Here is an 18,364-nt window from a genome sequence, read left to right as displayed (position 1 = left end):
CGATCAGACTTTGTCTGGCTCATTGGACAATCGTCTTCAGGGGTATCCGGTATGAATTCATTCAGACAATGCCACGGCCGTGGTCTATGTCAGTCACAAAGGGGGCACAAGAAGTGTCCTGGTGGCTCAGTAAGTAGCTGGCTTTCTAATGTGGGCTGACTGATTCGTTCCAGCCCTCTCAAACTTCTGCCACGACACCTGTGCAGGATTCAGGCAGAAGGGATTCCAGTCATTTTAGTGACTCCAGACTGGACTCGCCAGTCTTGGTATGCCGATCTGGTACGACTGGTTGCTGATGCTCCTTGGGGACTTCCTCACAGGGAGGATCTGTTGTCCCAAGGACCAACCTTCCATCCTTCTTTAATTGCTTGGCTATTGAACGCCAGTTGCTGAAAGGGGGAGTTTTGTTTGAATCTGTGATTCCTACGCTGTTAAAAGCTTGGAAATCTGCCTCTAGGAAGATCTACCATCGTACGTGGAAGACGTACATTGCGTGGTGTGAGTCTCTTGGGATTCATCCTTGCTCCTTCTCAGTGGATCAGATCTTAACCTTCCTTCAAGGGGGGTTAAACAAAAATTGGCCTTGAGTGCCATCAAGGGCCAGGTATCTGGTTTTGGCGGTCTTTTTCCAAGGACCTTTGGCCACACACTCCCTGGTGTCTCTGACATTTGGTTCCTTCAGTGCGGGCTCAGTTGCCGCCCTGGAATCTTATTGTGTTGCTTTCAGCTCTATTGAAGCTTCTCTTTGAAAATATTTGGAAGGTTTCCCTGCTTACGTTGCCCCAGAAAGTGGCCTTTTTTGGTGGCTATCACCTCTGCATGCAGGTTGTCAGAACTGACGGCGTTATCCTGTCCTTCCCCTTATGGTGCTTCACAAGGATAAGGTGGTGCTTTGCCTCTGTCCGTCATTCCTTCCCAAGGTGGTCTCTCACTGACATTTGAATGAAGACATTGTGTTGCCTTCCCTGTGTCCCAGGCCTAAACATCTAAAGGAAATTGCCTTGCATATCTCGGATGTGGTCTGGGCAATTAGAGTGTACTTGGCAGCTACAGGGCCTTTTAGGAAGTCAGATTCTCAATTTGTGCTCACGGACGAACCTCACAAAGGGTTGTCCGCTTCTTCTGCGACCATTTCCAGATCGATCAGACAGACGGTGGTTCAGACCTATTGCATCAGGGGGCAGGCTCCTCCTTTCCCTGTTTAGGTGCACTCTACTAGGATGCTTAGTGTCTCCTGGGCTTTCCGTCTTCAAGCGTCGGTGATGCAGGTTTGGCAAGGCGGCCGACTGGACATCGGTGCACACTTTTAGAAAGTTTTTTGTAAAGTGGCTGTGTTGGCATCTGCGGATGCTTCTTTTGGCTGTAAGGTTTTGCTGGCTGCTGTTTAGAGGACCTGGTCCTCTTTGAGGGTGTATTGTTTTTTAGATGAGCTCCACTTGTTTATGGTTTGAGCTCTATTTTAGCTGGTTGGCTTGGGGATTTTTTTTCTGATGTTTTCCCACCCCTCATGTTTAACACTGCTTTGGGACATCCCAATGGTTAAGAAGAAGCAGGAGCTGTGTTTGTCAATGAACAAAAAGAAAATGGTATTTTTAACTTACCGTAAAATCCATTTCTCGGATTTTCATTGACGGACACAGCACCCACCCCTGGAGTTGGCTTTCTTCTGACACTGCTTGTAACAAACCTGAGTGCCTATAGCTGAGAGTGGGTGTATACCCCCTGGGACTGCCTATAGGCGTAGATAGGCATAGCTTTTTTCTGCCTAGTGTCCAACTCCTGTAGGGGGCAGTATATCCCAACGGTTAAGAAGAATCAGGAGCTGTGTCCGTCAATGAACATTAGAGATATGGATTTTACGGTAAGTCAAAAATCCAATTTTTTCTTAAAATCAGGTTGGCCACTGTGCATTCTGCTGCTCAGTGGCCTAGCATCCATTTAGCAGAGACAGACCAAGGTATGCATGAGTTTACTCTTTGGTTTAATTTTTGGACCACCAAAACTAATGCATTTGCTAGTGTTGTGCTAAGGCAGAGGGGAGTGTACCACAGGTCAACCAATTAACAAGACCAATGTACAGTTCTTGCCAGTGCAAACTCCTGCTGCAATGTTGAGGGAACAGGCCACCTTGTATCTGATTATCAGGTTGCATAGGCTTTTATCTGCCAGCTCAACTTCAGGAAGCATTATTTCCATCAGCAGATAAAACAGCCTCCCTGAAGCAAGGTATGAAACAGTATCATGAGGGGGACTACCATACATGTGCATGCTTCTCTCTCCCTACTGTATATATAATACTTATAAGGGGGGGGGGACCACTTTAAATATTTCCTCTATATATTATACACTGAATAAACTGTATATCACAAAATAAATAAAATCATATTACACTCTCTGTGAGAAATTAGACTATGTGCATTTTGATTTTTAATCAAATTGATTATGCGTCATTCTGATGGTACTTTATCAGTTAACTGAAAATTGTGATATCACTCTTTCTCTAGCAGGATCATAAACCCAAGAAATGGGTGACCATGAGTCAAGAGTTCATTAATCAGCATACAGTGGAACGAAATGGAAAACAGATTTGCAAATATTTCCTGGAACGGCGATGTGTTAAGGTAAATAGGCATCATTTTTAAAAAGAAAATGGGAATTGATGTGACCCTTGGCAACCAGTCAGGTTCTATGAGCAATGCTTATAAACTTCTGTGCAATTTTTTTAACAATAAATCAGCAGCAAGGTTCACCTTTTATAACATGTTACACTCATATTCAGGGTGTAACGTTACTATTTTCTGCACCCCCCGCACCGATCTTCTCCCCGCACACACGGTCACAATTTAAACAAAACACAGCCGTGCGGTGCTCCACCCGCCCAGCTGCATCATTCATTCACATGTTAATGTGAGAACTACAAGAACTGACACCCTTTGCGGCTGTCAGCTTGTAGATCTCAATAAACTAGCATAGCGCTGTTGAGCTCTCTAGGTAGTAAATGGTCTCTTCCTGTTAGTGTGTAACTGACTGCCCATAAGAGGGATTACACAGTGTGCGCTGCATTGCATCCACAATCTGCTGATCGCTGGTGCAGTGCTTTGCAGGCTCTTAGTAAAAGAAATAATAAATGCAATTTTTTTTTTTTTTAACCTGCAAAAAGATGTACATTTTTTTTTTTTTTTTTACAAAGGTGAACATATACGTTATGCTGGACAAGTGGTAGTCGCTAAATATTGCAAACTGCACTGATGATGTGCTAAATACAGCAGCTGATGTATCATGCAGAATGTGACCAGAAAAAAATTATGCTTGTTAAAGAGTTAGGCCTCTTTCACACGGTCCGCCTCCATAGGCGGATCCGTGTTGCTCAGCGGGGATCGATCCGCGATCCCCGCTGAGCCGGCGGATGACAGCTCCGTCTCCGCTTGCAGAGCGGAGAGGGAGGTGTCTCAGCCCCCGCTGCTCTCTATGGGGGATCGGATGAGAGCGGACCGCCTGTCCGCTCTCATCCGATCCCCAGGACGGATGGAAAATAGGGTTTCCATCCGTCCGGATTTCACGGACAGGATCGGATACGGATGGCAGCGGGTGTCAGCGGAGGTGTCTCCGCTGACATCCGCTGCCCCATAGGGATACATGGAGGATCCGATCAGATCCGCCTAAAAAACTGACAGGCGGATCTGATTGGACCGCCCGTGTGAAAGAGCCCTTACTGCATTTTGCACATGATGGTTAGCGCATCTTTCCATGTTATTAAAACTTCACAGTTATTTTAGTCACATGTATTTTTTTTTTTCTGGACTGTTAGACTAAAACATTTTAGAAATTTGCAGTTCATCATGTGCAGAGTATGTAAGATGGTCTGACTGCTGATTGTGCACAGAGACTGGCCTTTAGGATGAGCTTTCTTTTTTTTTTTTTTCCATGTCTGAAGAGATAATACACACAACTGCCAGGTAAATGTGACGTACTGTGTTTGCCTAACTTTGATCATATTTTTAGGCTTTTTTTTTTTCTTTTAGGGGGAGCAGTGTAAGTTTGATCATGATGCAGAGATAGAAAAGAAGAAAGAAATTTGTAAGTTTTATATACAAGGATATTGCACCAGAGGAGAGAACTGCATCTATATGCATGATATCCTTTCAAGGCACAACTTCATTTTATTTATTTGCTTATTTTTGTTCTTATTTTTGTGCAGAGAGGAATGCACCCTTGTAATGGCTGGAGTGCATTCTGGAGGGAATTCAAGCTTATATAGTAGCTCCAGTAGGAAACATGGTAACCTCATCTTGCCTCTTGGGCCACAGTAACCAATGGTTTGTTTTTCTTTAAAGGCTTTTGTGTTTTGGGTGGGTTGGCAAAAAGCTTTAACCTGTACTTGTTTGTGCTTTTGCAATGCCTTCACCTGTATGGGAACCAGATACACAAGGGGACAGAGAAGAGAGGCAGGTGTATGGAAATATTATCAGGTACAGGTAATTCCCATAGAGTTACTAACCGGTGCACATACCCTAATTACAAGTTGTGTTTGGATAAAGTTGGGTACACATGAGGTTTTTTTTTTTTTTTTTTTCGTTCAGCCCAGCAGGCTGAATGAAAAACACTTGGCAGATTACTGTACTATAGCAAACTATGTTAGTGCAGCGATCTCCCCTGCTGTGCTATTGTGACAGGGACAGCCTTACCTTCCCTTCACCCACCCACCAGAACACACCGATATGCACTGGCTTTACAGTTTGAAATAAGCTAGTCTTCTTTTGGACAGAGGGCTGTACACATGTACTGAAAGATGGCCCATTCCTGATGGACTGTTTTCTTCCAATTTTTGGCCCATGTATACCAAGCTTAAGGGTCATTATTGTAGAAGATGACCAAAAAAATTTGGTAATCAATATCTTAATATAAACAATTTTCATCAATATAAGAGTGAGAATACTATTTAATCCGTATGCTGCAGTGGCTGGAAATGATCTGGGAGAGGATAGGTATGCTGGCAAAATTACACTGTAAGTTGACAAATTTGTTCCTAAATTTATTCTACTTAACTTTTCTGCCTTGTACATGAATTTCCATGCAAATTTTACCATACTGGAGCAAAGTGCTACCAAGGAGACAACTGCAAATTTTCCCATGAGCCTCTTAATGATGACTCCAGAGAGTTACTGAACAAGGTGAGTAAGCAACATAATCATTTCTGAGAAACTGTAAAGCTCCCACACATTGTGTGCTACTATAGAGCATGCATGTCAAACTGGGGGCTATATGCAGCTCTGTCACCCTCCTTCTTGGTGGCCCTCATCTGTTTTAGATTTTTTTTTTTTTTTTTGGTGGAACCAGCTACTTTTTACATGACACAGGCTATGTTTACTTTTAGGCTCCTTTCACACGGTCCACTCCATCGGTGGACTCTGTGCTGCTCAGCGGAGGATCGATCCACTGAGCAGGCAGGTGACAGTTCCCTCTCCACTCTGGGTGCGTAGATGGAGGTGTCAGAGCCCCGCTGCTCTCTATGGGGAGTCGGATGTCCGCTCTGTCCGAAAATATGGTTTCCAATCCGTCCGGATTTCACGGACAGGATCGGATGCGGACGGCAGCGGGCGTCAGCGGACATTGTCTTCCCCTAGAATTGTTTGACAAAAATATCAAACAGGAAGTAACTAATTTCTACTTTGCGGAAGTATCGAGCAACAACTCAAATTCAAGTGTATAAAAAGCCAAAACTTTATGTTAAATCGGTAGTAAACTCCGCTTTTAAACTTTTGTGCCATTGCCTTGCAGGGGATTTATTTTTTGCTTTAACCACTTTACCACCGGAGGATTTTGCTGTCTTCCGTCCAGGCCACTTTTTGCGATTCGGCGCTGTGCGACTTTAACTGACAATTGCGCGGTTGTGCGAAGCCGTACCCAAACGAAATTTATGTCCTTTTTTTTCAGAGCTTTCTTTTGGTGGTATTTGATCACCTGTGCGATTTTTACTTTTTGCGCTATAAACAAAAAAAGAGCGTTTATTTTGAAAAAATAACAATATTTTTAACAGTTTTTTATATGAAATTCCCCCCCAAAAAAATGTAAAAAACAATTTTTTAAAAAAATTTTGGCCAATTTGTTTTCTGCTACCTATGTTTGGTAAAAAAAATCACAATAAGCGTATTTTGATTGGTTTGCGCAAAAGTTATTGCGTTTACTAACAAAGGGAAAGATTTCTGTCATTTTTGGTGGTTTTTTTTTTAACGCGTAATGGCGGCGATCTGCGATTTTTTTTTTTGCGGGACTGCGACATTGCGCCGGACAGATCGGACCCTTGACTGACATTTTTGACACTTTTGGGGGTACCAGTGACATTACTGCAGTAATCAGTGCTATATATATATGCACTGTTACTGTAAAAATGACACTGGCAGGGAAGGGGTTAATTTTATTGGAGAGGGAGGGGTTAATGTATGCCTGGTGCTTACTGACGTGTGGGGGGGGGAGGTGACTGAGTGAGTCATGGACAGATCGGATGTCCAGCTATGCTGAACAGTCCGATCTGTCACTCCCTGTCACTATGGAGATCCGCCCGCTTGTGTTTACACAGGCGGGCGGATCTCCACACTAGATCCCCGATGATCGGGGGAAGAGCGGCGGCGATCGCCGCTGCTCCTCCCCTGGCCCGACTCCCGCTGTGACTGAAAACAGTGGGAGCGAGCCTCCGGCGGCGCGCAAACGCCGCCCAGAAGGGGGAGTGTCTGACGACGTAGTACTACGTCGTCAGACGATAACGAGCCACTCTGCCGCAGTAATATTACTGTGGGCGGTGGTAAAGTGGTTAAAGCCCGTAATTTACCACCGCTTAAAGATAATTGTGGAGAGAATAGGGAGTGCTGAAGACACCTGTCAAACTTTCTTCTTTTTCTTGCTGTCTGTGTTCCTTGGAGAGATTGCCCTTCACTTCCTTTCCCAGACACAAGGCAAGGAAGTAAGCCAAGATTTCTTCAAAATGAGTGGACAGCTCTTAGACGGCTGTCAGTTGGACATCTGTCTACAGTGGAAAATTTTCTCTCATCCCCTGTTCTTATGGGATGTTACATTTTCAATCACATTCTGTATGGAGACAAAGGTCTCCAGGAGGATGAGGATGAACATCACACAGACAGAAATAAAACTGGATGGGTTCTATCCCTTCTAAAAAAAAAAAGGTTTGTTTTTACATACACTTTAAAGAATCATTTGAAGTGAGTTTGTTTATTCATCCTATGCACACTAATGTTTCAATCACAGGGAAATGTATCAGGCCATGGTGTAGAGTGCAGAGATAAACATTTCAGTTGTCATATCATTGTGTAATGTATATATTCATATATGCATTTGCTAAAGTGTCTTAGGCTTTGTTTCCACTGCTGCGGCTACAGAGTCGTGCTACTTCTAGCGCGACTCTATAGTGTTACTTGTTCGCGGCTTTCAGTGAGACTTGTCCCTCGTTATAGAAGGAAGTCGCACTGAAGTCGGCCCAAAAGTAGTGCACAAACTACTTTTCAAGTCGCCGCAACTCAAGTTGTGGCAGTGAGAACGGGCCAAATGGAAATGAATGACTTTTGACTTGCTGTGTGACTTGACATGTGTCAAGTCGCACAGCAAGTCGCAACAGTGGAAATGGAGCCTTAAATGACGGCAAGAATGAAGCATAAAATAATCATGGCTGATGGCATTTTTAAGAATTCGGTGTGAATTTATACATAAGTAACTGCTGCTACAAACAGAAATGAAAACAGAAGAATATAAAATAATCATCATGTATTTACAATGATGAAAGGGAAAACAGTAGTGAAGACAACTATACTGAGTGAGAGATAAATGATTCCCAGATAATAGTGATTTACAGAGAGCTTGTTTTGACAGTGCAGGCCGCCCCCAATAGACACCCCTTTGTGCTATACATTCTTTTTTATAGAAACAGTTCAGATATGTAGTGATATGTTTACTATATGGAGCCATCTAATGACCGCATCTTTCTAAAAAAATGTATTACACAAATCTTTGTTCTGGCTGTAGGTATTAAATGCAGAAGAGGAAAAACAGCTACAGCTTGAGGAGGAGGAAGAAGAAGAGGCGCCACGACATGGGTTGGTATCATCAGCTTACCCTATGCTGTTTGTACGTTGTCCATTTTGCTTTAGGCTTGCTGCATAGGCTCAGATCCCAGGGATGACACCAGCTGAGTTGCTTCGATCAACTACTAGGCTGAACTTGTGCTTCTGGTGTGTATGCTGTCTAGCTAGCCATTAGTCCTAAGGACAGCAGGCCCTATAATATGAAATCGCACTCCTGTAGAATTATTATTATTATTTTTTTTTTTCAGATGTGGTATTGAAAATGTTAAAGCGTTATTGCGTTTGTTAGCAGGAACTTCAGTTATTAGGTATTCCTACATATTTAGTTGGAAGACGCTTAGGTCGTACAGAAATCAAATACAAACACAATGATTCCTCACGAATTTCAGAATCGAGTGCAGTAAAAGTTATGAATATTCCCAGAGGCTGTGTAAATACACGAAGTTCTACTTCTACAAATAAAGTAAGATTAGATCTTCACTCTCTGGATCACAGGACTGGATCATAAAATATTGCCTACACTTAAGCATGGTGGTGGGAGTGTCATGGTCTGGAGCTGCATGAGTGGTGTCGGCACTGGGGAGCTACAGTTCATTGAGGGAACCATGAATGCCAACATAAACTGTGACATACTGAAGCAGAGCATGATCCCCTCCCTTCAGAGACTGGGCCACAGGGCAACCACTACCTTGCTAAAGAAGCTGAGGGTAAAGGTGTACCCTCTGAGATCAGCACCCTAATAACTATTACATGTCCCTTTACTCTGAAGATCCTATCGACATGGAAGCGGCAAACAAATTACTCACAGGGATATCATATTACCTGTTCTATCTCCTGAACAATTGGAGACTCTAAAAACCCCTCTAAATCCCTCTCTACAGGGAAAGCCCCTGGCCCATACAGATTCTCCACAGAATTCTTCAAGCTGATGTTGGAGTTCATCCCAGATACCTTATGCCATGTCTAAAAATCCATGTGGGCCGAGGACTTCTGGCTCTCAAGCACCCATCAAACTCATAGCTAAAAACGGGAAGGATCCCCTTCTCCCAGGTTCTTACAGGCCCATCATCCTTATCATCAAAAATTCTTTCCAAACTCACTGCATCCCGCTTTGCGTGCCTCCTTCCATTATTCCTCCACTAGGAATCAATGGTCAGTGGTCAAGAAAGTCACTAAAGGGAATGCGCCCAGGAAACAAAAAAAATTGTCAATATGAGAGAATGAGCTGTGGGGCGGGAAGAAAAAGGTATATTCCCGATCTGTAGGGTGAAGGTATGTCCGATATCCGTAAGGTTGAGCGAAGGGGACCTATTGGGCTAGCATAGTGGGATTGTCTGCTGAAGGGGTTTGTTTTGCAGATCCCTGGGTGCGATCCTCAGAGGCGTTTATTGTTATTGTATGTGTGCATTGGGTTGCCATTCAGAATGAATAGCACACTTATTGCACATTAACATACATTGCAAAAACAGAGTAAAATGTATGTTTTAACGCAATACAACTCTTGCAAAGATGTAAATACAGCTATAAAGTAGACCTAACGTTAGAGTTGGACACCATGGTTTGTAAACTGTAAATTAATTTGTCCACCCTTAGCTGCCAATCTGATTCTTTGTTGGTTCCTCATCCGTGTCATTACATCTATAGAATATTTGATGAGTCTAAAGCTGGATTCACACTGTACACCTTTTGTTCAATTTCCTTTAGATTTACCTTCAACTATGAAGTGCAAGGGCCTGCCTGATTGCATAAATATTAAGTGTTTGGGTTTGACCTCATATTATATGGTAAATCTAAAGGAAAAATCTAAAGAAAACTGTATTGTGTGTATCTAGCTTTAGACTGAATTTAGGGAGAGGAGCAGTCTACATATACACTATATTACCAAAATGTTTATATATACAGTATATATATACACACTATATTACCAAAAGTATTGGGACACCTGCCTTTACACGCACATGAACTTTAATGGCATCCCAGTCTTAGTCAGTAGGGTTCAATATTGAGTTGGCCCTCCATGTGTAGCTATAACAGCTTCAACTCTTTTGGGAAGGCTGTCCACAAGGTTTAGGAGTGTGTCTATGGGAACGTTTGACCGTTCTTCCAGAAGCGCATTTGTGAGGTCAGGCCCTGATGCTGGACAGGCCTGGTTTGCAGTTTCCGCTCTAATTCATCCCAAAGGTGTTCTATCAGGTTAAGGTCAGAGCGCTACAGACTAAGACTGGGATGCCATTAAAGTTCATGTGCGTGTAAAGGCAGGCGTCCCAATAGTTTTGGTATATATGGCAAAGATGCTGAAACAGAGGTAAAGAAGCATGCAAGTTTGTGGAATGGATAAAATGCTGCTGTTATAAGGGGCATGGTTTTATGACAGACAGAGGGTCACCATAGTACTCCACTATAGCAATAAATAAGGGTCCCAGTGACAGTGGCGTGTGTCTGTTTTTTAAGGAAAATTAATTGTGCTCTTTAGCCCCTCATTGCATGCTGTACGGAGTACAAAAATGTTAATACCATTGTATGTATCAGATTTAAATGTTGGGTTGCAAAGGTCTATTTTAATATATTGTTGCTAAAGGCCCAGTTGAACTTTCAGTTTAAGGGCTAGGTTCACCTTTTGCACCATGTTACACTAATATTTAGAGGGTAACATGGTGCATATGCTGTACAAGGCTTCACCCTCACAGCCGTGTCATGCAGGCTCCTGTAAAAATAAAACGCACATTTTATTTTCTCTCCAAAGATACAGTGTGTGAATTTATTTATTTTTTATTTTTTGAAAGGTGATCTTAGCCTATAAACTAACTAAATGCATTCCAAATGCATCAAATCAAAAGGTGTACAAAGTCTTCTAGTTTGTGTTGTTTAAAAATCAGTCATAGCTTGAGTAGAAAAGCCTTCCCCCTGCCAGCTTGGTGTAGAGTAGGACCCTTGCTTTATTATGTGGGGAAGCAGTAATCCTTTTGCATAAATCACCCCCCCCCTTATAGCTATAGTTCTGGAATCACTAGGAAAAATGAGCTTTACGGATTGTAGAGCTATAGGTCTTATTCAGCAGGGGACATCAGACTTTCCCAGAGAGACCACTGCTTTCACACAGAGGACTTGTGTCCTACTTTGCGCTGCTGGCAGGGGACAGGCTTTTGTTCTCAGGCAAAAAAAAAAGAACTGTAAGACATTAAACCCCTTATGTATCAATGCACATTGAATGTATTTAGCCAATTTAAACTGAAGGTTCAATAAGGCATTAATCATAAATTAGGATCAAGCACTCATTGGTAAAGAAGCATTAACTTTTTGCACGTTGTACAGGAATTTTTCCTGAATACTAATGTTTGCAGTGGTCACATGATAGTAGTGTTAGTCATTTATAGTCACATGACTAACTCTGCCATGTTTTTTTTTTTTTTTTACTGTAGAGGGAAGTTTTACAACCAGCCATACATGCCATTTGTTGGAAACCACCCATCAATGTACAACTCAGAGCCCCTCCCAGAACCAGGACCTATGATATCCCCACCACTGTCCATGCCAATGTATGGCAACCAGGGAATGAACATACCATTCAACCAGTCTTCAGCACAAGGCCACGGCCAAAACCACCAGAGGGATGGCAATGGTACTCCTGGACCCCCTTTTCTCCAAGCTGGAGAAGAGAAAACACACAGCATGCAACCGCAAAACAGCTATCAGCACTCCCAGAATGCTCCTGGATACTATGATAACTACTACTCCCAGCAGGCTGTTCACCATGTGCAGTCTACAAACCTATCAGAATGTAAGTTACATCTGTTGTTCCTTGTCTTATATGAAAGTTTCTTCTAACTTGTTTTGACATTCAGATCTACTTTGCCAAATGTGGAACAGCATTTTTGATTTTTAAATGTATCCTCTGCTCTAGAATCCCTTCCTTTTTAGCTATGGTTTGGCCGCGAACAGGAGCTAAATTTCCAGATTCCACCAGAAGTGCCACCTACTTACAATATTTTGAAATATGGTCTGCTGTATATCTAAGAATGCTATTCTGTTCTAATTATAAAAGTATGTTACTCTTCCAATAAAGCGTTTAAAAAATGTAGAACTTTAATAATAATAACTAATAATACCCTAAAATGCTAATTACAGATGTATAAATTTTACTGAAGGGGCAACATGGGTGCCTACATGTATCCACAATTCTTAAAGCTTAACTATAGGAGTTTAGCCACTTTGTAAATGTGATGATATACTATTAGTTCAAGCGGAACTTCACCCAAAAGGTTCGCTTGTTTGCCTCCCCCCTCCTCTTTATCATTTTGCAATTCGTTTCTTTTTTTTTTTTTTTTTTGGAGGGGAAAAGTGAACACCTGGTTTTGACAGGTATCTGCTTCTACTTCTGCCTGGATCGCTGTGGCGATCCAAGTGGAGGTTCACCCCCCCCCCAAACCACAGCCTTCTGGGAGACATTACGGGTCCCAGAAGACTGCTGGACCATTCACAAAGCGAAGTGGTTTGCACAACGTTAGTGTGAAGCTGCAAGATTTTCTTAGCTAAGATATCGGTGCTAGGGACCTGAAGCCCGGAGAAGAATAGGCTCAGGTGAGGACAGCGCTGGACCCCTGGGCAGGTAAGTGTCTTTATATTAAAAGTCAGCAGCTATAGTATTTTTGTTGGGGGGAGGAGACTGGAGCTCATTTGGCTGTACTTCTCCTGTGGATCACAGGCGGTGCAGGTTGTTCTGCACTCCTCTGACCCCTTTTCAGCAAACAGGCTGAAGTCTGCTGTTGGCTGACGTCATAGAGCCAGTCCAGGCTCGGGAAATATATTGAACATATGGTTGGGATTTTGCCCACATACCAGGATTGGCACCCTGCTCAGCCTTTCAGTGAGTTGCTAAGAGCCTAAGCTGGCCACTCCTGCACCCTCCAAAGACTAGCGTTCCAGTGAGTGTGGGGGTGGGCAGAGCAGACAACGGGGACTGACAGTCACCAGCTCTCTTCTCAGGGAGCTCTAAGAAGCAAGCGATTGGCTGTGTTTGAATGCTCGGTCGTAGATGCAGCATCAGACCGATTCTGCATTCACCTAGGTAAGTATGATTTAAAAAAAAAAAAAAAAAAACATTTTTCTCTTTTAAGTTCAGCAAGATGAATGCCATCTCGTGGATTTAGCTACTGCCAAACAATGTCTGATATCAATAAAAGTGATAAGACCAGCAGGTGCAGCATTGGAGTGCCAGAAGTATAAGCGATGAAAATACAAATTGTGAATTAAATAGATAAATCCATAAGGTGGAATGCATTGCTCTTTGGACTCAACCTCTAGTAATCCAGCACATTATACAAAGTGGCTGCAATCCTGGAGTTTGGCTTTAATATGAAACCTGAAACACGCTTCTGCCAAAATATACTCGTATGCCTTATCTCCGACTGAATACTTGCACTGCTTGTGTATAGAAAATGAAGTAAAGACACCTAAAGGAAATTGGGTGTTACTTGAAAAATTAAACAAGGAGTTTTTTCTTTTAATTGCATCTTATTAGGTAACACTGGCTTTTGGAACTTGCATGTGTTGTATAGGAAACAAGTCTATACTTTGGTTTGGGAAACGCTTAATTAGGAAAGTTTATTTTACATTTTATATCCTAAAGGGGTTTGACAGGAAATCTTTCATGGTTGTCTGAATACTTTAATGCCCACTAAGTTGTTAATTGTTTGTTACATATTTATTTTCAGCTGTGTGTAAAGTTTTGTTCTCGAGAATTGGCAAAAACCTAGATGTTGCAGAAACCAGTCAGCCTCCTCCCCCGCAAAGATCTGTGAGCAGAGATGAAGGTATGTACACAGTTCATTGTATAGGCTCAGACAGCATAATCTCCTGAAATGTACATACAGCAATTAAAGTATGTCACATAAGAAGAAGACATTCCTTAAAGTAAATCTATACTCCATTTTAAATGTTTAAAGCCCTGCCTCAGGGACAATACAATGCCCACACATACATTTATTAGCAAGAAAGCCTTTTTTGTCATTATATAGTGTATTATTTTGTTACCTGACTTTCTCTAACTTTGAGGCTGAGATGAAAACCCTAAGTGCCGGTTCACATTTCTGCGATGCGGGAACGCTGCGAATATACAGCATGTTCCCACATCGCATCTGCACCCCTGGCAGTTCACACTGCCATATGCAATACGCTGGGGGTGTCATTTAGCAGTTAACAACACCCCCAGATCAGATCGCATATTGGAGTTCGATCTGAAAGTTCACACAGAATCGGATCGCACTAGGGTGAACCACCATGCGATCCGATTCTGCTGCGGACCAAAAAAAGGGTCCTGTGCGTGTTTCATTGTGATTGCGGTGCGAATTCAGCCATACAAACTGTATGGCTGAATTTGCAACACACAGAGATCGCATGTAATTTTAGGAGCAGTGTGCTCCGAATTACATGCGATCGCGGTGATAATTACATGCGATCTCTGTGATCACACAAATGTGAACCGGCACTAATTCCCACAACAACTCAATGAGTAACTGTTTAATACTTGACAGTGATTATCACTTTACAACAGTAGCTACCTACAAGGTTTCTATGTGATTGCAGCGCTGGTAATAGTATTTAATTTCTTTGTGGCTAAGAGTTGCCAACTTTTTCCTGTTCAGTGATGAAACCAGCCAAGTTTTAGTGAAGTTAGCTGCCTATGGTAAGCAGAGTGTGTTTGATCACCTCTGCCCAGGCAGAGATGGGCAGAGGGCCATACATTTTCACTAGGTACACAGGTTACTAGCTGCTTTGTGTTCCTGCACCTAGAACATTACAGGTTCTCTCTAAAGTAAATGTGTGATCATGAAATATTATGATGTACCTTTAAATACCAACGATTTTGAAAGATGGAGCAGAAACTTGCTCCTAGAGTCCTCTAAAATCCAAAGTTGCCACCTAAGTTGGCAGTTTAATGTCCCCTCTTCCAAAAAAAATAAAAGTACAGTACAGATGTCTCTGTGACCTAAAGAGAGGTGCGCACATTGCACTATATGTAGAAAAAAGTATGCATTAGCATACATAATTCCTGGGTTCAGGGGGTCATGCTAGATTTTGCAAAATTTAACAGTATTCACGGTTTATAGTATTGGCACAATACATAATAACGTTAACATTAAAACCCATTTTTGTAGAAGTAGAAAAACAAACTTATTTAAACTCACTTGATTACCAACAGACTGCTTGATTTGCTGAATTGCACTCCGTTAGTCAAAAGTATTTAGTTTACTACTGGTTGGCAGCTATAGCCGTGAAATATATATATATATTTTTTTTTTTTTTTTTTTACTTAAGTGGTTATAAAGCCTAAACATTTTTTTACCTTGATGCATTCCTTCGCCCCCCTTTTAATGAGCCTTCATTCGATCCAGCACTGCGCACATCTCCAGCTCATCTCCCCCTCACTTCCTGGTATCTCAAGCTTTGCTGAGGCAGTGGGAGCCATTTCTTCCGCTGCTGTGAATCAAAGCCAGTGACAAAGGAGTAGGGGACGGGGTGGAGTCCTGCTGTCTGTGTTAATTGATTCACTCAGCGAGGCTCGGGAGCGAGCCTGCACGAGTACCCCCATACAAAATGGCTTTCTATGGGGGCACTTGGTGGAGGGAGGGAGCCAGAACGCCAGCGGGGGACCCGAGAAGAGGTCTGGGACTGCCATTTGCAATTTCATTGCAAAGAGCAAGTAAGAATAAACCTGTTGATTTTTATTCTTTTCTTTGCAATCATTTTAAAAAGAGTTTTCATTTTTTTTCTAATATTAACAGTGGGACAAAATAGATAATAGATTTTCATTCTTGAGCAATGTTTTAGGTATTAGATGCACACATTCTAGTACTACATTCCTGATCATCGTATTATACTTTCCTCTTATTCTTTCTTTTATTTTTAGATGAGTTTGCAAACTGGTACAGCAGTGAGGAGGAGGATGGCAGTGGTGTGAGTTCAATCCTAAAAACACTTAGAAACCAAGCAAAGTTGGCACGGGCTAACTCCACAGAGCAAAAGTTGGTTCCTCAAATTAATGACCCAAGGCTGATAAAAGACAGGGCGGTGTCAGGGCCGATTTTTGACCCTCGAGTAAGACCCTCTCAGGGGCAAAGTCCTGGCCATCAGGGAGAGAATGTGTCTGCTGACCCAAGAGTGGCTCGTGACCCAAGAAAAATGAAACTGAATGAGACCCCCACGGTCAGTCAACCTGTTCAGCCTGGGGTTATTGCCAAGCAGCAGCAGAAAGTGGTGGATGAAGATGATGAAGATGCTGAGAGGGAGCTGAGAGAGAAGGCAGCTGTTATTCCATTAGAAATGTTACCAGGTGTTACTCTGAGGGACCCCCGACGTAAGCTGAGACAGTTCAGCCACATTAAAATGGACATTCTACTAGCCAAACCCCACTTTGCAAAACTAATTGTCTGGGCACCTGAAGATTTACTTCCTGTACCCCCTCCTAAACCTGACCCTGTATCTTCAATAAATTTGCCATTGCCGCCACTTATAGCAGATCAGAGACTTAACAGGTCAAGGAGTCTGAGCGAAGTTCTCCATTCTGGCCCTGATCCAAGGTTGGAAAGGTTGGATCCAAGACTGGAATCAAAAGCAAAACAAGCCAATATGGCAGCCAGAAGTACCTCTACAGAGTCAGCCGACTTGCTTGCAAATAAACCGAGTGATCCTCGGCTTCAGAAAAGCCTTCAATCGAGATTTCACCGGTCTCCGAGCTCCGATACCCAACCTGTTGCTGCGACGGTCAAAGAATTGGTGCCTCAAAAAGTTGACCCCCGCTTGGCAGCCAGGTCAGCTATGGGGTCATCACCAACATTGGTTAAACCGGCTCAAGATGTCCTTTCAACATACACTCCTAAATTGTCCCCATCAAGTAGTAGACTGGGATCCCCAGGGTCAATACTGAAGAATATCAGTTTGTACAGTCCTCGTGATAGTGCAGCCACTTCTTCAGAGCCTTTGTCCACTGAGACAGGAGACAACGAAGACCATCAGAAGAAGCCTGCCAATACGAACAGGCCATCTGCTGAGCCTGAAGCAATGGACAGTGTGCAGCAACCTGTTAGCTCAACTGAGGAACTGGCATTAGACAAAGATGCTCCGAGTCCTGAGGATATCGAGAACAAGCCTGAGAACTCTGATGAGAAACTCGAAACAGCAGATCAACCTCCAGCAGTACTGTCAGCTGCTGCACCAGCAGTTCATAACCTGCCAATCCAGGCCTTATCAGGACTTATCAGGCCCCAGTACAACGATCCAAGGCAAACCAAGTCAACGGGACCTGCCAGCCAGGTATCGGATACTAACACTGAGGCTGAGGCTGAGCCTGAAGATGACAAGCCCTTGAAAGATGTTTTCAAAACCTTTGACCCCACAGCTTCTCCATTTTGTTAACTGAAACCTATACTGGTGAAGCCACGTTGTACATAGTTGTTCACCCCCCCCCCCCCCCCCTACCGTTTTCTATCTGGCTTTATTCCACACCCCTATTTATTTATATATTATGACCGCATCTCTGATCTACATCTGGTTTATTTCAATGCGGGCATAAGCTGCGCCAAGTGCATCCCGTGGTGTTGTATTTCAGACTCTCATGTAATGGTAAATTTTGTGATTATACTTTACAAAATAGGATTCAGTAACGCACTTTTACTGTACATAGGCCATAATGTGAAAATGACACGTGTACAATCTATTGGCACATTCGTATGACTGTATGGTATAAAGCAATATATTGTAAATTAGCTATATTGACTTTAAGACACAGAGTTAAAGAAATGTATAGGTCAGTACATTAAAACCAAACGTACAAGAGAGCGGTAGAAATCAGAACATCTGTATATTAGATTAGTGCCATGTGCCATTTAGTATGACCTACTAGAAATTCTGGCGAGACCACAGATCCTCAGATACCCTTTTGGCGTATTTACCTTCTGGTTTTGGTAAAATCAGTGTTAACGACCATCCTTAACACACCCCACAGTGTGATCCAGGATGTCCCTCTGTTGAGAGGCTGGGGAAGTCCAAATATGCTATGTTAATATACTACAGGGCTCTGGGTTTTGAGGGCTCTTGAGGTGTCCTACCTTTCTAGTAGGTTATGAGCGCCTGGTAGCACAAAGAATTTAATTCTGTATTTCTAGCTGTCACCTCTATTAATAAATGAACTTTACAGTGAAGCTTCCATCAGGTAGCTGACAGTATGAGGAAGAGGGTTAAGAAGGTCGTTATGTCCTTCCCTTTTGGTGCATTCCATA

At 42.7% G+C, this 18,364-nt stretch overlaps 1 protein-coding gene across 1 annotated transcript in view; it reads left to right on the top strand.

The window, feature by feature from the left end:
• ZC3H6 (zinc finger CCCH-type containing 6) overlaps positions 1-17,991 on the top strand; it is a 58,794-nt gene extending 40,803 nt beyond the window's left edge. Inside the window, exons 6-12 of the mRNA XM_082242510.1 lie at positions 2,508-2,621; positions 4,023-4,134; positions 5,062-5,171; positions 8,032-8,102; positions 11,510-11,868; positions 13,802-13,900; positions 15,997-17,991. Of these exons, the coding sequence (XP_082098636.1) occupies positions 2,508-2,621; positions 4,023-4,134; positions 5,062-5,171; positions 8,032-8,102; positions 11,510-11,868; positions 13,802-13,900; positions 15,997-17,501 (2,370 nt within the window). The 3' untranslated portion in view covers positions 17,502-17,991. The remainder of the gene's footprint in view (positions 1-2,507; positions 2,622-4,022; positions 4,135-5,061; positions 5,172-8,031; positions 8,103-11,509; positions 11,869-13,801; positions 13,901-15,996) is intronic.
• Positions 17,992-18,364: the final 373 nt, after the last annotated feature.

Source organism: Pelophylax lessonae (assembly GCF_965119305.1).
Source record: "Pelophylax lessonae genome assembly, chromosome: 13".
NCBI classification, from domain to species: domain Eukaryota; kingdom Metazoa; phylum Chordata; class Amphibia; order Anura; family Ranidae; genus Pelophylax; species Pelophylax lessonae.
Note: the sequence above shows the minus strand (reverse complement) of the source record. Positions and strands in the feature narration are given on the sequence as shown.